The 20,506-nt window shown below is 41.5% G+C and overlaps 2 protein-coding genes across 4 annotated transcripts; one reads left to right on the forward strand and one right to left on the reverse strand.

Moving 5' to 3' along the window:
* The first annotated feature begins 249 nt into the window (after positions 1-249).
* Positions 250-4,818, forward strand: znf276 (zinc finger protein 276). Its single transcript, XM_087798213.1, has 12 exons — positions 250-373; positions 1,351-1,503; positions 1,793-2,105; positions 2,168-2,211; positions 2,270-2,659; positions 3,479-3,545; positions 3,629-3,706; positions 3,762-3,860; positions 3,922-3,997; positions 4,084-4,201; positions 4,257-4,356; positions 4,426-4,818. Exons 2-12 carry the CDS (start codon positions 1,377-1,379, stop codon positions 4,676-4,678), a joined length of 1,665 nt encoding a protein of 554 aa, XP_087654339.1. The 5' UTR covers positions 250-373; positions 1,351-1,376; the 3' UTR covers positions 4,679-4,818.
* Positions 4,819-4,840: 22 nt separating this feature from the next.
* Positions 4,841-19,920, reverse strand: fanca (FA complementation group A). Of its 3 annotated transcripts, none has more exons than XM_087798212.1 (42): positions 19,747-19,920; positions 19,257-19,369; positions 18,615-18,708; positions 18,363-18,502; positions 18,122-18,217; positions 17,980-18,053; positions 17,819-17,922; positions 16,744-16,851; positions 16,577-16,640; positions 16,392-16,504; positions 16,230-16,306; positions 15,776-15,917; positions 15,572-15,705; positions 15,395-15,505; positions 15,165-15,260; positions 15,049-15,108; positions 14,404-14,480; positions 14,263-14,323; positions 14,142-14,191; positions 12,849-12,919; positions 12,247-12,342; positions 11,954-12,087; positions 11,815-11,885; positions 11,601-11,700; positions 11,271-11,458; positions 9,620-9,710; positions 9,295-9,489; positions 9,163-9,236; positions 8,706-8,834; positions 8,570-8,624; positions 7,725-7,873; positions 7,534-7,639; positions 7,427-7,480; positions 7,266-7,364; positions 7,090-7,199; positions 5,809-5,956; positions 5,678-5,740; positions 5,506-5,596; positions 5,368-5,443; positions 5,179-5,311; positions 5,028-5,114; positions 4,841-4,949 (listed from the first exon to the last, which is right to left on the reverse strand). In XM_087798212.1, exons 1-42 carry the CDS (start codon positions 19,805-19,807, stop codon positions 4,848-4,850), a joined length of 4,197 nt encoding a protein of 1,398 aa, XP_087654338.1. In that variant the 5' UTR covers positions 19,808-19,920; the 3' UTR covers positions 4,841-4,847. The 3 variants fall into 3 exon arrangements, with proteins under 3 accessions (XP_087654338.1, XP_087654337.1, XP_087654336.1); XM_087798211.1 differs by having other exon boundaries at positions 8,570-8,627; XM_087798210.1 differs by having other exon boundaries at positions 8,570-8,834.
* Positions 19,921-20,506: the final 586 nt, after the last annotated feature.

Genomic DNA, 20,506 nt, shown 5'->3' on the forward strand with positions numbered 1-20,506 from the left:
CATTTCTTCTCTTCATTTCCATTTCCACCACTTAAGTTAAATTAACTGGCATTATGAAAATAATTTTCATGAGAGAAAAACAAGGCTACTTTTATTTTGATGTGACATATCACTACATATGACTTCTAAATTATAATCTTATTTTAAGTTTATTATCGCCAAATGTAGTCATTACTAGTGAAATCCGCCAGGTGGCGCCATGACTTGCAGCGCTACTCGCGTCCCTTTCCACTTCCGGGTTATAATGTTTACATCAGCGACAGCGCCTCAGGTCTGGAGACTGAGTCCAAATCGTTTTATCTTTCTGATATTGTTTCCTCTCGGACCGAGTCAGCGCTGAAGATCTGGTTTCAGGACCGTATCCATCTCCACGGTAACGTCCTTTCAGGAGATGTTAGCGCCAGAGCTAGCATCCGCTCACGGATAGATTTACTCATGATCGCTACTAAACGTTTTCATCATTTGTATGAGTCGCTCTTTATTCGCATCGGGATTTTCAAAAGTTGTTAGAATAGTTGCGTCATACTCAAGCTGTCTCAAGACATTTTAAAGTTTAAATAACACAAATAACAACGTATTGGAGATTATGACAAACAGTCGCAGAACAAAACCAGACTAGTTGTGACCAGTTGGGAGGGGAGAGAGAGATCATGGTGATGGAGAGAAGAGAGAAGAGTGTAGAGCAGGTACAGCAGGGTTCAGACATAATCATGACTCCTAGGCCGTGTTATGCAGGTGAAGGGCACCCTGGATCCAGCAACCGGTTCTGGAGGTACTCCAGGGGAGGTAGAGAAGAAGAAGAGAGAGAGAAGGGCTTGGTAAATGAAGGCCCTTAGCACCAACATAAGACATTTTCATTTCAGGAGGTTCTCCAGCATCAAAAGATCAATAGCAAGTAAGTAGTTAAAAGACCTCCCCACCCCTGATCTGAGCAGCCGTCATTCTGAACAATCCGGCCCCACAAGCAACCACGAACCTGCGGCTCTCTTCAGATTGATTGAGAGAAGGAAGGATATTTCTTACTGCTTCCTCGCAGAGCTTCAGGTCCTGCTGTTCCCAGGAGATCTCTGGGGTTTTCAGCTTTCTTATTGATGTATGCGGGCGTTGTGCTAAAGGCAGACAGCTACCCAGAGTGTGGCACCTGATTTGTGACTTAAAGAGTTAGCTTGTATGTTTCCTGGTAATACCACGGTGCCCAACTTCATCCATTTACAATAAAGTTTATGTTCATGTTGGTCTGCCAAGGTGAGGAGGAAGATAATAAAGCATGTAGTGTTGTAAATAATTTGCTAAAAGGGACTTGGGCTGCGGCAGAAGAGTTTGAGGTGACGTCTTTAAATCCTCCTGCAGGATCTTGGTTTGCCACTGTGGCGAGGATGAGGAAGGGGACCAGACGAACCAGACTGTGCGAGTCTCTCAGTGTTGAGCACAAGACATCTAGAGGCAAAGCCACCGTGAGTCTCAATGATTCTGCAGATCTCCAGAACAAGTCAACGTCCTCGGGTGAGTCAAACCGACACGAGATCTGTTCATTCAAAAGGTTCAGGAATGTTCTTCCATATTTGCTGTGTATCAACATATTTGCACTCATAAAAGAGTCAACCTTTTTAATCCAGCTGATGTAAAAAAAAAACTGAGTCACTTTGGCTTCAGTTTTGTCAGTGGGAAGAAACAAGCTGGGGCTAGTGAGGAAATGTGGTGGCATAACAAGTCCAAGTAAAGGAACAGGTAGACAAAACAAAAGTTGAGACATTTGTCATTACATGTTCCATATTTGTGTTTCCTGCTAAAGGTCAAGGCTCCCCTGCTGTCTGCAGACTCTGTCACGGGAGGTTCTCCCCAAGAAGTCTGCGCCACGCCTTCAAAACCCTGCCGGAGAACCCAGCGGGGGTCTCTGAGGAGGAGTTGGACGCCGAGGTCCACTCCGACCTCCTGTTCCACACAGACTTCCAGCAGCTGGTGGGAGTGCAGCTGGACAAAGACCCACATCTGTCAGAGTACATCTGCAAGAAGTGTCACGCCAAGTTCTACAAGTGCCACAACATTCTCACACGTTTCCTACATAGGGTCAACATCCCCCTGGTGGAGACAGGAAACAACAGCAGGTGATTTTAACTATGAAACCTTGGTGGCATCATCACGGCTAACAAGAACGTTTGTGTTCCAGTAAGCAGTCGAGCATCGCTACGTCCCTGACCTCTGAACATGAAGGTTACTGACATACATGAGGCAGACCTGGACATTTGCTGACCTGCCTTGTCTCCTTCAGCCTCGCCCAGAATTTCCTCGGACTCCAAGTGTCTCCACAGTCTGGTCTCCTGGGCCCACCACCACGGCCTGGCTTGTCGATCCTGCCCTGATCTGAAGGAGGTGCTACACGGCCGGTGCTTCGGCTCCGTCAGGGCCATCTGGGGGTGCGTAGATGGGCACAGGTACACCATGGACGCCCAGTGCTCAGACGTGTCACTACTGAAGCTTCAGTGGAGGATGAGCGCTGGAGCAAAAGCAAAAGAGCGGGAGAGTGGCAGCGAGACAATGTGTGAAGTAGACAAGGAGGAAGATGAGTCGATGAAGAAGAAGTCTCTAGTGGAAAATAAAGTCCACTTCAGTCCAGCTGCAGTCCCAGAAAATAGTGAAGTCCCCTGGACCACCAGAGATGGTGAGAGACAAACCTTTCCACTCCTGTGTTTCATACATCATTGGGTTAGGGAAGAGAGGAAACAAGGTTGGACAACAAGGAGACAAAACAAGATTAGGGAAGAGAGGAAACAAGGTTGGACAACAAGGAGACAAAACAAGATTAGGGAAGAGCGGAAACAAGGTTGGACAACAAGGAGACAAAACAAGATTAGGGAAGAGAGGAAACAATGTTGGACAACAAGGAGACAAAACAAGATTGGGGAAGAGAGGAAACAAGGTTGGACAACAAGGAGACAAAACAAGATTGGGGAAGAGAGGAAACAAGGTTGGACAACAAGGAGACAAAACAAGATTGGGGAAGAGAGGAAACAAGGTTGGACAACAAGGAGACAAAACAAGATTGGGGAAGAGAGGAAACAAGGTTGGACAACAAGGAGACAAAACAAGGTTAAGGAAGAGAGGGAAAAAAGCTTGGGGACAAGAGGAAACGAGGCAAGATAAGAGCAGAAAATATGTTTAGAGATGAGAGGAAAAAAGGGAAGGGGATGAGAGGAAACATGTTAAGAGAAGTGGAAATCAAGGAAGGGAAAAGATGAAACCAGGTAAGAGCAGAAAACAAGTTAAGGGACAAAAGGGTACCCGTTTAAAGACGAGAGGAAATACGTTTTTAGAAGAGGAAACAAGGTTAGAGATGAGAGGAAACAAGTACAAAGTCTAGAGCTGCAGGTGTCAAATGACTTGTAGTTCAAGGTTTTTATTTGCCATTCATGCTTAAACAGATAGTCCAAGCACATTGGAAATCTTGTGTGTAGTCCGATTTAAGTTCTTTTTTTCTTAGTTTTCTCTTCTGGAGTCACTACTGGTCGACGGGACAAGCTCCAGGCAGACAGTGACCTCTCTGACCGGTTAGTCTTTTCTTTGCCGTCTTCATCAGCTGGTTTACACCTGCAGCTGCTAAACCTTTACGTATGTGTGTGTGTGTGGATAGAGCGGCGTCTGAAGACGAGAAGAGTAAACCTGCAAGCTGTTCTGAGGACGAGGTGTTAAAGACATTGTCAGCGAAAAGGTGAGTCCTTCTGTAACCACCTGAGTGGACCTTGAGTTTTGTTGAACCTCTGCAGGTCTCACCTGGTAAACTGTCCGAAGACACAGCAAGAACCCAAAGTCAGAAAGAAGCCCGGACCCAAACCCGGCTGGAAGAAGAAGTTCAAGACCAAAGGGTAAGAAGATGGTTCTGGTCCGGCCAGGCAAGGTTCTAACTGATGATGTCGCTGTGGTCAGAGAGGAGCTGCCCAACATCTACAAGTGTCCTCACCAGGGCTGCAGTGCCGTCTACAGAGCTCCAGATGGACTCAAGGTCAGAAATTCTACATGTTCTTGTGCTGACTCAGCATTTCTCTCTTAGAATATCCTTTGTTTGTAGTCTGACTTCCTCTTCTTCAGAAACACATCAAGGAGCATCACGAGGAGGTGCGAGAGCGTCCATGTCCACATCCAGGCTGCAACAAAGTTTTTATGATCGACAGATACCTGCAAAGACACATCAAGCTTATACACACAGGTACAAAAAAACACACAAATGTAGAGGTGGAGACAGTGACCCCTTGTGTTCACAGAGGAAAGGAACTACATCTGTGATCAGTGCGGTCAGACCTTCAAACAGAGGAAACATCTGTTGGTGCATCAGTTGAGACACTCTGGAGCCAAACCCCTGCAGTGAGTACCAGACATGGTCCAGAACTTTCCTTCTTCATCACAGTCCTCAAATCCTCTGTCCCTCTGCAGGTGTGAGATTTGTGGCTTCCAATGTCGGCAGCGAGCGTCCCTCAAATACCACATGACCAAACACAAGGCAGAGGCTGACCTGGAGTTCGCGTGTCTGATGTGTTCCAAACGTTTCGAGAAAGCCCACAACCTGAATGTGCACATGTCCATGGTCCACCCCCTGGTCCAGGTCGACACCGGCAAGCCCAGTGGGCAGCAGCGGACGTCTTACTCCAGCCTGCTGAGCACAGAGCTGACTCAGCAGGACAGATGACGGTGGTGGGGGGTACACTAATGAGACGTCTTGTCAACACTGGACCGACTGAAGCGGACAGAACCAGAGCAAGGATACATTTTGGTCAACTTGTTTTTAAGTATATTATGTGTACAGTGTACAGTTTGTAAATAAAAGTAACTTCTTAACAGACACTCAAAAACAACTTTCAGAGAAAGTCCATCTCTGGACTCAGATTTGAAGGCTTTTGCTGGGCAGCAGACAAAGCTGCCCCAACTTCAGGGTCCAGACCAGCACACAAGGACTCCAGCTGCAACAGAGGACATTATAATGATGATAGCAGGATAGTGGACGTCAAGAGTTGCTTGCCTCTGTGTGTTTTGTGTACCTGAGCAAGCTGTACAGAGGAAGGGGAGTCAGCAGCAGACATGTGGGTGACACACTTGAGGAGGAAATGTTTGGCTCCACTGAGGACCTGTGAGACATGGACACATTTATCATTTTCACATCACAAGAGTCCGTCACCATTGTGTCTTCACCTGAGTGTGACTGTGCAGTGGCTCGTCCAGGAACAGCTGCAGCAGACTGAGGTAACACGGCAAGGCAGTGAGAAGAAACCCTGGACAGCTAGATGCTCTGAGGAGCTGCACAGAGTTCTGCTGCAGCAACAAGCTACACAAACACGGGTTAGAAGAGACCTGGAGCCGTGAAGCGGCAGAGATCCTCACCTGAAAAAGGCCCAGGGCATCAGCCGATAAAGTGCGTCTGATGATAGCATGGTAACAGGTTTGTATGCCGCAGGTACTGCAGTAAAGAAAAACTTCATCACATCACACCATCTGTTGCTGTCATGTCTTAGTTGGTACCATTTTGTTTGAAGATCAGCAGCCAATCAGAGGAGTCTAGCAGTCGAGTCAGGACTTGTGAGCATAAACTCTGAGAGCAATGTGGACTCTCCTACACAACATGACAACAGATTGCTCAGTCAACGATTAAATCAGCTCCTCACATCACAACACATGGAAGATTTTGAGTCACCTGATGGTGGAGGGTAGCGGACAGGTAGGTGTTCACGGCTAGGAACAGCAGGTACACTAGCACCTGCAGATCGACTTCAGCTCAGCTGGACATGAGCTGATGATGATGATCAGTTGTGGTCATCTACTGACCTCTCGGTGTTTGTCCTCTTTTTCAAGTCGTAGCAGGCTCAGAGTGGAGCTGATGTCGTCCGGTCTCCTCCTCCACGCTGCATACAGAGCCGCTGCTAACATGAGAGATGATGCTGGCGGCATCTGGAGGATCTCACCCTTACTCACACTAGAAATACACAACACCAGCACCACATCAACAGACAAAATAAGACACATATCCACATGCTCATGCAGACACAAAAATGCACACATTCACACACACACACACAAAAGTAAAGACACACATGCATAATAAAAAATAAAAAAAAGCACACAAGACAACAAAGAAACACAGACACAAATTTAGATACAAACAAATGCACAAACAGACGCATTAGCAAATAACAGTGCGTACTCTAAAACCACACAAACAAGCATACACAAACTAGGGCTTGGTGTCATGGCCAGTTTCCCATTTATAAGGTTCTGATTCAATTAATTTAATTTTGATTCGGAATCTGCTCTTGAATAATAAAAATGGCTTAACTGTACAATGTACTTCATTTTTCCTCATCATTTAAAAGGAAGGGCACACATTTGTACAACAACGGTCTCAATGGTAACTGAGGTGTTTGTATGTGTGATAATCAATCTCCTGCTAAAATTATTAATATTATAATGAAGTAGAATCTAAAACATTTTTTACCAAGCCCAAATGCAGATTCACAGCCATACAAACATCAACAAACAAGTATAAAAAAACAGACATATAAACAGAGGTACAAACACACACACAAAAAACTGGCCAAAACTGAGAAATATCTCTAAATTTAGGAAAATGGTGTCACAACACAATCTGGAGTCTATAATCCTTGCTTTTGCATCTTCTCATTTGAACTATCAATCGGATGGATGGAACTATGGATCGATCTTCCTCTCCCTCTGTGTTTGATGGAGTCTACTGACTCCTTCAAGAAACATATTAAGACCTTTTTATTTGTGCAGGCTTTCTCTCAATCTTGTGGGACCCTTGTGTTTGTCTTATGTCTCGGCCTTAGAGTTTTTTTTAATTTGTATGTATTTTTAACTGTGTATTTCTTTTGATTGTTCAAGCACTTTGTGACCCTGGTCACAAGGCACTTAACAAATAACTATTACATACTTACACACTGACATACAAACACACAGATTTAAAACACATATACAAATATATACAAACAGACACGCAAACATACGAAAACAAAATTACAGACACGCACATACACATAGACATACAAACATAAAAAAGAAGCTGAGAGATTTAAACTACAGTTCTGGTACCTGCAGGCCCACTCATGAGTGGAGGACAGAAGCTGCAGCTGCTCTGGAAGATCATTTCCATTACACACAAGCTGACTCTTGACCACAGCAGAGAGCCGATCCCACCACAACTGCACACACACTTCATTAGTTAATCTTTAAGAATCAACGTAACCGTAATGTGAAGAGAAACAAACAATTGTGGAGACCAGGAGCAGGGGGCACTGCAGGCCGATCTGAGACCAGCACTTATTGAACTCCGAGTATCCACAGCGAGCGCTAGCACACAACAAGCCCTGCAGAGCAACAATAAGTTAGATACACAACAAGACTCATGAAGAGGAAGAGCCACTCTCACCTTCAGGAAGTGACGTGTCACATGGACGGACAGTCCACCCTCACACACCCTCCTCTGAAGAACAGCAGCAGTCAGATGGAGAGAGTCACTCGTCAGTGAGGTCTCACCTGGTGCAGGTTGATGTGCTTGATCAGGCTGTTACAGTCCAGAGACAACCTCCCACCGATGGTCACCGCTTTGATGAAACAAACTGACGGCAGAGCCAGAAGAACCCTGCACACACACACAGGCGTCACACCCTGAGGAAGCTGTGTGTGTGCATATATATAGATATATATATACACATCTATATATATACCTGTTCCAAGTATTAAAAACAAGAGCAAAGCTCATGTTATCTGTGACCGACAACCTCTGACACACCAGCTCAAACAAAAAGTCAGAGATATCAGAGGTTTCTGGACGTCTGCAGTAGAGGCCACCAATCTCCACATCAACGAGCAAATCCTGCAAACACCTTCAGTTACACCATGTGGAACACGTATAGAAGATTAACAAAATGTACTTAAATAACAGTCATTACAGTGGCTTCTAAAATATTACCAGTAGGAACCCATAAACACAGAAAAGATTCTTTCGCACTTGAGTCAAGTTTTTGAAATTCCAAAACAAGCGTTTTATAATGATGCAGTAACAATGAGTTCACCGGGTGGGAGGGAGGGAGACAGTGACCGTTGTTGCACAAGTGTGGAGCATTATAGAGTGGAAAGTGGTTTTATTTTAGTTTGAAGTTCAATACCCAAACCTAGGCACTGACCAAAATGCTATGGTAGTACTTATATATATATATATATACACACACACAAGTACACACATTTATAAGTTAAAAGGCAGTGATTGATTTGACACTTGTTTGCAAGTGTTCTTTTGTGCTGGAAATGATTTAAAGAAAACCGCTTGGAGTCAAAATGTACCAAAGCTGGAAAATGTAATTCAAGATTTGTCCAGTGTGTAATTTTCGTCAGAATTCATCTAACACAGCCCTAGTTAGAAGACTAGTTTTTTGCATGTCTGAGTCTCACTTAAATCCTTATAATACATATTAATTAACCTCCAGTTCAGGAATGTTTCAAGGCCAACTACAGTAGCTACAAACACCTGGACATTGACTTGTCAACTGGGATCTTAAAGTGTAAAACTCACCTGTAATCTGCAAAGAATGTCTGAAAGACACGTGTTGGATTTCTGAAGACTGTGTCTGCTATTAAGACAGATGGTGAGAGGCATGGGAGAGCTAAAGAGAAACTTCTTAAAAAACACAAGCAAAAGTCTTTTAAACCTCAGCTGATGCTCCATGACAGCATTCAGCAGGTAAGCAATGAGTCTCCTTGTGTCGCCTCCACAGCCCCCCTCCTCCTCTCTACTCAACAGGTAGTGGTCAAGACACGCCCACTGATGATACTCCAACCTGCGATGCACACAGAAGCAGCTTCTCAATGACCAGAATGCAAAAAGCTGATTTGAAAACAGCAGTGGGCAGTTCTACAGCTTGAGGTGGCTCAAGAACATTTAAATTGACCTTAAACTTGATATTTAACTAACCATTCATATTTTAAGATCTCATCATCCATCTAAGTTAAGCATCTACAAACTAGGTCAGCTCTAAACCAACTAATTATTTTTTTAAGCTTCCCAAAAAATAAATCATTGACAAAAGACACTAGACAGGTGGCAGAGTTGCACATCAACAGATCACACCACAATGTGAAGAGGAGTTTGGGTGCATCTTCTCTCACCGTTCTGGGTCAGTCAGTGCATCTTCACTCCTGGACACTTGGAGCTCACTGGACAGCCACTCTGTGACAGACAACTGGACAAGCGACAGTCAGGTATGATGAATCAGAATGCACCAGAATCTTCGTCTGTACCTGATACTGGGGATCACGTCGTAGCTGACGGAAAAGAGGATGTCTCCACAGACTCAGAGCTGTTCTCCTCCAGGTGTTGCTGCCGTCTGTGGCGCTACTCCACATGTCCAAGCTCCCATTTAGGTACTCCACCACTGACTCAGCAGGAGAAGACTGTCTGCACTCAGGCAGCAGCCTGGGGATGAGGTAGAGCAGCTGGAGAAAAAGTACAACAACTCTGGTTATCAATCTTCACTAAAGACATGCATGAATCAAAACACTCATTTAAGGTTAAATACATGTTTTAGCTACAAGTCATAATATTCTAACTAAACAAGGTATAAACCTTCTTGTAGCTGGGGATTGGAACATAGCTCTGATGCTGAGATGAAGACGCTCCCCGACACATTCCATAACACACAGCAGCCAAACAAAACCTGCAAGAACATCAATAAAGATATCAGGAAGTGAATAAACATACATAGTTCAAATCAAAACACAGAAGCATAAAATATTAGATAAGACAGTATTTCTGGGCAAACTCTTGCATATTAAAACAATCAATAAACAACAAATATTAAAATTATAAAATTACATTGTAAAAAAGAGAAAATTAAATAGAATAAAAAATAATGTACACATGCAATATTGATAGTATATAAAATATATAATACACTCTTTTCTTATATATTTGACCTGGTCTTATTGCCCCATGAAAGATTGATAGTCCATTTATTTCATTTGTAAAATGTCAGTGCTTGGTCCAGTCTCTTTCATGCTATAGCTATACATTCCTTTCATTGTATAAAGGATTAGTATTGGCCTGATCAGTTGGGAAGGAGACTTAATGCCTGGAGCCTGGTCCATCCAAGGTGTCTGCCTCCAAGAGCCAGTTTTTCCTTGCGACAGTGTTATTGTGAGCTCTTGGCAGGGTAGCTATCGGGTCCAATATTTTATGTACCACAACAACAATAACTAAGCTTAAACTTTACTTAAGCAATTACTGAAAAAACGTTGTTGGATAATGGATAAATCAGCACAGGATGAACACACCATGTGATTGTATTATTTCCTGTCCATTTGTCACTGGTGATGGTATGATAATAGAAAATAAAATAAAATAAAAAGAATAGAAGAACCCCTTTTTGACAAATTGTAAGAGGTGTTCAGTTAAAGGCTAAACATAAAAAAACACAATCGAACACAATTTTAACATACCTACATGCAATAACAATCTAAGAAAAAACTTTACGTAAAAATTACGTATCTTAAAAATTAAATTTGCAAGGTGAAGAAATATGTTACAAATCATGAATCTGTGCATGAATTATTGAAAGTGCATAAAGTCTGTCACTGGCATACTGATGCTTTAAGGACCCTTCTGTTGTTTGGAGGTATTGACTCATCATTCCTTCACAGACCTACAATACATTGTGGCTGTTATTTTCCAAAAATAAATATATAAAGATGTTTGTAGATGGTGCTAATTCGTTAGTAAGTCTGTGCTTGATCTTCGCTTTCAACCTCAGTCGGCTTGCTACTCAAAGCATCCAAGGTTCCTTCTCTGGACTCTTGACTGATATTTTTGTGGGTCTTTTTAAGGTTTTTGGTCAGTTTCCAGATGCAAAAGACCTAACCAGACACACTTGGATTGTTTCTTTGTGTTTTTAATTAGGTTAATGTGAAAGTTAGTTTTAGGTTGCAGGGGGAGAAAATCACTCGACTGTCAACTACATAGCCATATTGGAAGTGCATTTGTTTAACATATTATTTACATTAAACATTTTATTTATTTATCATGACTAGTGAACATATCTACTGCCTGTTTGTTTGTCGTCTCTTAGAATTACATAAATTAAAATTTCAAGTTCAAGCATTGAGATTAAGAATTGTATCCGATATTAATATAATGTATTATAATTTGATATTATTGTTTTTACATAGAAATGGAGACACAATATATAGATATAATATAATATAGACACATTGGCACTGACCTGATGCAGAAAATCATGTCGGCACGTGTGCAGCAGATCAAGGCAGCAGTGAGAGCCTCAATAATGGAGACTGGAACAGGCAGCTTGGATGGAGACAGCTGGACCAGAGGATTGTGGGACATGTTGACGTTAAGGTGGACCAGGAGTGCTGCCAGACCCAGAAGGTGGGACGTCTTCAGTGATGATCCCTTTTAATGAATCCAATTGTTTTCAAATTGACAAATTATAACAGAGTTATATCAAGACATTTTAAAAGTTTAAATAAAACTATACAATACAAGAGCCAATTACAATGGGCGAGCTTTTGCTGACGGAAAGCAAAAACTTTACCTGGTGATGAAGAAGATACCAGAGTCTGTGCAGGAAGCTGGAGAGTAGCCGATTGTTGCTCAGCAGGACACTCACAAATGTGGAGGCCCAAGTACTCTGCCTGCAGAAATATTCAGATGACTAAAGATGTTCCTCTCCGTCAAGTTCCAGACACAAAGGTTAAGTGTGTCCGCAATTATCATGCCAGAGGCTCATCTGAGGGTCAAGGACTCACTTATCAGGAGGTTGTGTCTGGGAAGAATCTAACAGACACTGGCAAAATACTCTCAGGATCATATCAACCACCTGAGGAGGTCAGAAAGAGAAGACGGCTCAACATTTATTCAGGGACAGAGAAAAAAAACAGTAATCACCTGGAACTGTAGCTCCGAGGACGAAGTCGAGTCAGTGGACAGCTTGATGACTCTCTGTCCCAACGAGTCGTCACGTAGATCTGGGAACTGGGCGCCAAGCGTGTGAGCTACCCTGGAGAGCTGAGCCGACATCTCTGCAGATTTGAGGAGTCACAGTCACAGGGTGTCAGAGGCAGCTAACATAGGAAGTATGAACAAAAAACATCACTTGATATTATAATATTTAGTCTCTAATTTGAGAGCATGCACCAGAGCAGGGAGAGATGAAAGAATTCTGGGACTGTGTGACAAACCTCCATCACTTTCCTGTATCAGTCCTCTGAGCTCCTGTAGCTGAAGATAAATAATCTGCAGAGGATCATCAGGAGAACTCCCATATGCTGAACCTCCTGTGGAAACAACAGTGGAACTTTATTTAATTAACCAGTAATTCTGTTTTTTTCAGACTTCATCCCCACAAAATTTCCCCTCCCACTAATGTCACACAATCAAGTTAAAGGGCAACTAATGTGTGGACTTGATCTTAAATTGATGTTGGACTTATATAGGGGTCATCAATCCCAGAGGTCAACACATCCAATGGACTCTTTGTATAAACAAAGCGGGTGTGATCACAGCTGCGTGGAGGATGAGACCCTCAAGTAACCTCTTGTTCACAGACACGGGAGAACTTGTAAAGTAACTTCAAAACATCATCATGATGAGGAATTACTGCATCTTGGAGAGGAAAGATTTAACATTTGAAACATGCGAGTCATGCGAGAAAAGAGGGGTTTTGTTATTAGTTGCCTCCATTTAAAAAATAAATAAAAATAAAAAATAAAAAAAATCGAAGAAACGAGAACCTGGACACACTCGTCACCATCTTAAACCGTTTATCCCAGATAACACTCACCATCATGACGTCTCAATTTTTCACACAATTCTATGTATGATGAATACTGAGCTGCTGGAATTTTGCCCGCTCTGAAGACCAAAGAAAACAAAAATCAGTGACTTCAGAAATGTTTAAAAAAAAATCATTTTACTACTTTGTTTTAGTCGTTTCCTTGAAAAAATGTTTATTCTAAATCCTGAAAACAGAAATGACCTTCTTACTCAAGCATCTACAAACACCAGGGGCCTCATGTACTAAGAAGATGCGGATCATTTTGTTCATCGTTTTATAAAAAATAGCCTATAATCCGTGCATTCTTTTCTGAATTGTGTGAAACAGCTAATAAAAACATGCAGTTTAAAACAAACATGTTTTCATAATCAACAAGGATCAGAATGAAAAACATGTTTGTAAATAATTTAATATCCTCTCATTTAACTGCAGACCCGTGTAGAGTGGTAGAGTGGTTGGATTGTGGCCTGAGAAGTTGCACGTTCAATCCCACCTCCGAGACGAGATTTTGATTGCTCCTGATGATTGAGCTGGCGCGCTGCATCGCAGCCTACTCCCATCAGTGTGTGATTGTGTGTGTGAATGGGTGAATGTGTAACTTAGAGTTAAGCACCTTGGATAGAAAAGCGCTAGATAAGTAAGAGCCATTAACCTATATTTAATCAATGTTGGGATCGTTAATGTGTCTCTGATGTGAACTTCTGTCCTGACATGGATCTGAGAAGTAAATATGTACATACACCACCTTCACGTTTTGAGGGTCTTTTCATTCTTGATACATATTAACTTTGCCGTGGAAATATGAGCGCATGCACTTTTGGTACATGATGCCCCTGGACACCGACTTGTGAACAATTAAATCCTTAAAGAATAAGAGTGAAAGTTTGTTATTGTAGTCAATATGTCAAATAGTTCAAATTCTTTGTGGTAGAAGAGATGATGCAATCATGGTTGAATTGCTGGGATCTGTTTTTCCTTAATCAACTATAGTCTTACTTCAACTGTATAGTGTCTTGAGATAACTTTGTTATGATAAGAAACTTTAAATAAAATTGAATTGAATTGAATCAAAACAACTGCAATGTTTATGTGTTGCCTTTATACATTTGAAAACATTGAAAACTGCCGCATTTGTATTATTTTTTAGTTATCATTTAATGTGTGGATTGTAGGTTTGTTTTTTATGTAAAGTTGCTCCTGTGACAAAAACATTTCCCCACAGTGGGACAAATATCTTTTAAACATTTATTAAAACACACATATTCTGAATTCATTTAATTGGATTCTTCTGATTCGTACTTCTCTAGAGACTTGATGAAACTCATCCGAACGTCTGGTTTTACAGGCAACTGAAAGTAAAGCAGGTCAGAGTTAACAATGTGTTGTTACCCCAAGTGAGGAAATCAAGTGGAATACTCACAAGTCGTGATTTTAACAGAGCTGGAAGAAATGTATTAAGGAAATAAGGCCTCCGGAAAATACTGTAGATGAGAGTTTGCGTTTGATGACTTCCTGATATTTTCACAAGAAATGACCTCATGTTTTAAAAACTGTGACACACCTGGCTTCCATGATGGTCGAAGAGATCCGTCCAGTAGTCTCAAATACAGCCATGGCCTTCTCTACGTCCTCCTCAGCCTGGAGAAAAAACATTTTTGGGACGGTCTTATTTTTGTGTCGGGGCAAAAGATTAATTCTAACCAAGCTGTGAGTTAATAAAAATAATACAGTTAATAATGTTTATTTTGTAAAAAAAATATTTTACAGGTATAGAAGCTGGAGCCTATCCCAGCTTCTTTGGTCGAGAGGCGGGAACACTCTCAACATGTTTCCAGTCTGCCACAGGGCACACAAAGACATACAACATAAACACTCACACCTACGGAACATTTCCCAATCAATCTCTGTATGTTTTTGGACTGTTGGAGGAAACCGGAGTGCCCCAAGTAAACCCACAAAACACGAGGGGGGGGACATACAAACTCCATAGAAGGCTGCAAGTTGGACCCCCAAATCTGGAAGTGAACCAGCTTTTGTTTTGTTTTATCAGTTCCAGTGTTGACCATATTTGATCAAATAATACACAGAAATTTGATTTTTAGGTTTCACAGAAATGGGCTAAAATGATTTGTGACAGTCTTTACATAAGAAGCAAGCTGTATAAAATGGCAACATTTAGTGTCAGCACTTGGTGTCCTGCTGTTACCTGCTCCTGCGTTTCGCCAGAATTGAAGACGCCCTCGTAGAGACTCATCTCCACAGACTCCTGCAGAGTGAATAAGACATGAGAAAGCATTCAGAGAACTGACGTTGTTCAGTCACCTTCAGATCAGCCAGTCGGGTCTTAGCCAGAGAGACGTAGTCCATGAGGAGGCTTCGGTGCTTCATGGTAACATAAGGAGGGTGCAGGATGTGAACCTGAGAGAGAAGAGAACGAAAATATTCGATATGCATTGCTGGAGAAATGGATGAAGTATGGAGTGATGAAAGGACAAATGGATGGATAGAAAAATGGATGAACAAACAAATTAATCCAACATCATTTCATTCACCTTCAAGTACTGAGGAGGTTCAAATGGAACTAAGTCGGACAGGAACTTCAGCAGAAAGACCAGGGACTTCTTGGAGCTCGCATGGAAGCTGTTGGCTCCACCAAAAGATACCTGTGAGGTTTCAGAGATCTTCATCCAGGATGTATGAGGAGAGTCATCAATAAAGAGGTAACCCACCTTGAACCACTCACTGTAGGACAGAAATATGGCTGGACCCTCCAGAGCGGCCTGGCGAGCCAGCAGAAAAGCAGTAATCATGTTCTCGAGGTCGTAGCTTTCAAATGCAGAGGTCAGAAGTCTGGACAGCATCTCTGAAAAAAGATAAGAAATAAGTTAGGGAACGAAAAACAACACACTTGCTTCACAAGCGAGTTTCTATACCTTTTAGGAAGCACTGGGCAGAGTGGTTGTAAACCAGCAGAGTGGAGAGGAAGCAAAGCACATTTTTCCAGTTCACCTCGTGAGTCTCCAAAACCTGCTGCAGGTGACGCAGCAACTGTTGCACGTCGAAGACCACAGCAAGCTGTCAAGTTAAACCACACGTGAGGGTAATGTACACATCTTAGTAATAGTACAGTTTTAACTAGAAAAAAAAAAGTGAAAATGAATTTCAGGTTTCAAGTTCCATTGGCTCTCAGCAAGAAACATAAACATTGGTTTGATCAGCAGAACTTGAATTTGCACCTGATTGATTCGAATGAAAAGTCATTACTGTGAGCTAGACCAGGCCTATTTCCCAGAGCCGCCGGTGATAGTAGCTCTACAGCATTCTGAAGTCCTAAAATCTCTTATAACTGAATTAAATGACAGATGACTGGTGACTGGGAAAACTCACCTTACAGAAAACAGATGTCAATAAGCGACTGGCTTTTGGGAAAGTCCACTGGTTCTGCTGCAAGACGGCGTCCGACACTGATGAAAGTGAGCTGGGTTGTAGTTACAAGACAGAAACCAGTTTGTGGATTTATACTACCTAGATTAGTTAGTTAACTTTTACCTGTGAGTCGAGGCTTGTAGGTGAGTGTCTGTGTGAGAGAGTGCATGAAGAAATTCTTCAGAGCATCTGGAGACACTGCAGCTTCACACAAAGAAGCATCGTAGATCTCAGACCTAAAGTTAAACACATTAAAAACATGTTTCAGTCCAGGCTTCACGGTTGTTAATAAAACCCAAAGCAGGCACCAGAGTTTAGCTCCGGATTTTGTAGGCTCCGGCATGGAATTTGTGTTTACGCCTTCCATCAGCCCTGCAGAGAACGAGGAGAAAGAAAATCGACTTAATTCCATTTTTAAATGGACATCAAAATAAAAACAGTTTTGAGGAAATGTATTTAAAGCGATTAGACTTACAGAAGAGCATGTTGTCCAGGATTGAGCGGCACATTGGAACCAGCTTCTTGTCGGCTGCTGTCGATTCATCTCTTGAGAAGCCAGTTTCCACCAAAACTCCAACCAGAGCTGAATAATTTTCAGAATTGATAAAAGATGAAAGACAATTTCCCCAATAAACCAAAGACAATATTACTTTGTGATGATGTTTTCTAGTACAGAGGTCGGCAAAGTTTGTATGTAGCAATATTGATACAATATTATTATTCAAATTTAGTTGATGCATTTATTTACAGTACCTTGACTGATTTACTCGTCTTTTATATTGGAAGTGTTTAATTAAATCATACTTTTATTTGTCATGTATTTTTGACTTCCTGACACGAAAAAAATATACGTTTACATGGTGGGTTTGATTGTTTCATTATTGTCTGTAACTAAATTTTATTTTATTTTATTTCACACTTTTATTGCAGTTTAGTGTTGTTTTTCTATAGGTTTGTGTGATAAATAATAAAATATAGTGACTTTTGTGTGTGATTAAAGGGCAACTGATACGAGAACCCAACTATCCTCACTCACATCTTTCAAATGTTGAAGCCTTCCTCTCCAATATGCACTAAGTTCCTCAACATGAGCGATGTTTTGAAGTTATTTATTTATAAAGTTCTTTCCCGTCAGCAATCTTGGCGAACAAGAGGTTACGAGAGCAGAGCCCATTATATCATAATTATGGGTTTTGCTCCTCTTCCTGTCGTAAAAACGGCCCAGTTTTATTTTTATAAGTCCTTTGAAGCTGAAGAGTTCCAGGATTATTGACGCTGACAAACCCAGATGCTTTACCAATCACAGTAGAGTGATTGTGTTTGGGGGAAACAAGATTTTTCAGTGAACGGAGCTTAAGCTAATTTTCTAATGCAAGTATTACAATTAAAGGGGAGTTTTGTAGACACAACAGACAAATACTGATGAGAGGTCCAAGATCGATTTTTTAAGTTGCTAGTGGGGGGGGGAATAATAATTAATTAATACATTTAATTGAGTATTTGCCAGTTTATTTTAGCTCTAACAGAACATTTTACAATAACATCCGTACTTGACATCAGCAGATGCTGCACCTTCTTGTCCTCCTCCTGCAGGGGAACCAAACAACAAAGATCCTTCAAACGAGAGACCAGCCACCCCTTCACACCTTCATCACTAGAGAGATAAGAAGGCAGATCAGTTTCAACCCACTGAATATTCAACTAGTCAAACCTCTCCAGAATCTCCTTCACAGTGAGAACATTGTGGCTGTGAAGACAGTGAACCACTTCCAGGTGTGGTTCCTCCTGCAAATAAATACCATACGTTTGTAGCTATGTGTAAATTATCTGTGTTTTTTGTCTGCATACAAGACCTGCCCCTGCCTGTACTCTTTCCACAGAAGTTTGGGGGAGAACGCTCCTTGTGAGAGAAAATCTCTGCTGAACTCCATTAGCTCACATAGCTTAACCTGCAAGTTAAGTGTTTTTATTAGAAGAGAAGATCTTGGTCACTGGTATTATCTTTATGTTAGGTAAAATATTTAATATTCATCACTTAAACTAGCCTAAATGAACTTGTTTTCTTGTCCAATGTAGTCACAATAAAATATTTACTCTTTGAGACGAGGTGAGGACAGGTCTACTTTTGTCTTCTCTCTCGTCGATGATCTCCTTCAGTCTTCCCAGAATAGTTTTCACAGACAGTGCTGCAACTGGGACACCGAGCTTTGCAGCCTGATGCCTCAAATCAGACACTGTCAAGGAAAAATCTACATTTAATTTGTTTGTTCATTGCTCCATTACACTTAAGTGGTTAAAAAATATTCTTGTAATTGTTTAGACCTGGAGAAAACATTCCACACTCACCCATCATAGAACATGAAATAACATTTGGGATTTTCTCAAATGCTCCATGCTTGGCATCACTAGTGAGACTGCCGTTAGTAGATTGACTCAGATCCTTGAAAATGTATTTAAAAAAGATATTAATAATCTGTAGAGTGTTACCTATACAAAATGAATGCACAATATGTTCTAAAGACATGCAACATGACTAGCGTATTAAATCAAACTCTCTACTACAGTTTCAACAAGATGCATATGTCCCTTTAATTTATACTTCTTTTTATTCCCCCACCCCCCAGAATATGCAGTCACACTCCTATTTGGGTACTACATAAACTACATTTTGGGTACTAACAGGTGGATAAAAAACATTTATATAAAAATACAAACAATGGTGTAGTAATAAATTCCACAGTAATCTTCAAAATATCAGGTAAGCTGCTACGGAGAAGTAAAATCCAACACTGAGGATCATAATACAGGCACTTAAGTAAGTGTTCTTTTGACACAATGACACAATTGTGTTGGTAGTCTCTGATCAAGTGAGTCAAGAAGCAACTGTGACTGCAAGATTACCTGGTTTACTGTCATTTGAAGGAAGACTACTCAATTACAATGTAAATGGTGAGTTATCACAACAGCATGGTTTCAAAGCGTACTCACCCCAGCCTCTTGGAGCAGACTATTGAGGTCCTGCTGCTGCTGCAACAGCTGGATCGCAACCTGTTGAAGCTGCTTCTCATCCACCTGCTTTGGTTTCTTCACAACATGATCAGCTGGGGAAAAAAATAAATAAAAGACACTTAAGTTTTATAGTGCTTTATTTGATTTTCAGCACCAATATCATTCACACAATAGTCAATAGTAGACCATTGCATTGGAAGGCGAGTTTGACGTGTTGCTGTTTAACATGTTTTATTAGAAAATTTCTCTTAACATACGTGTACTTAACATGTACTTTTATTTATTTTTAATTGTAATATATGAAACTTACATGAGAAATGCCGTTTCACTGTACACAGCAGTATATCGTTCATTCATATTTAATTTTAGATTCTGACTATACATGTCACAACTAAATCTAATATTTCCTCCTTCTCCACTCATGAACTAATATATATTTATCTAGTTGAGAATTAAAGTGTCAACTTACCGAGGATGCTCGACAAGGTCCTTTTCTGAGAAACAGACTCGTAATTCGCGCTCAGCGACATTCTACTGCACAAAAACGAGTTGTTGGTTTTAAGTCGATGCGTTGTTACTTCGAATTAAAATTGATATCTCAACTTGTTATACAGTAACATTCACGCATGACAGCAAAACACATCCTCCATTTTCTTGTGTTCGCGCTATTGTCTCTCTTCGTCTATTGGTCAGCGTGAGAGACAACCAGAGAGCAGTATATGCGAGCCAACCAGAGAACAGTATATGAGAGCCAACCAGAGAGCAGTATATGAGAGCCAACCAGAGAGCAGTATATGAGAGCCAACCAGAGAGCAGTATATGAGAGCCAACCAGAGAACAGTATATGAGAGCCAACCAGAGAGCAGTATATGAGAGCCAACCAGAGAGCAGTATATGAGAGCCAACCAGAGCTTTTCCAGGAGACTCCACCCTTCCGAACGTGTTTTTCAGAAGGAACTCCGTTAGTCGTCCTGACAAAATAATGAAGAAAATCTTGCCTTCGACACTTAGCAGTGAGATGGTTCGAAACTCACAGATATCTCTGGTATCCTCTTCCTTAGGGATCCACACACCCTCAGCACACCTCCACTGGTTGGCAATATTTCCCCTGCGCCAGATCACCCTCAGGATCTTCCACAGGTAACAAAGTAGTTGTGGGCAGTGCTTGTACACCGTGTATGGGACTCCACTAGGGCCTGGGGCTGAGGCAGTCCTGGCTTCTTTCACCA

The sequence above is a fragment of the Callionymus lyra genome, chromosome 8 (assembly GCF_982586985.1).
Source record: "Callionymus lyra chromosome 8, fCalLyr1.hap1.1, whole genome shotgun sequence".
NCBI classification, from domain to species: domain Eukaryota; kingdom Metazoa; phylum Chordata; class Actinopteri; order Syngnathiformes; family Callionymidae; genus Callionymus; species Callionymus lyra.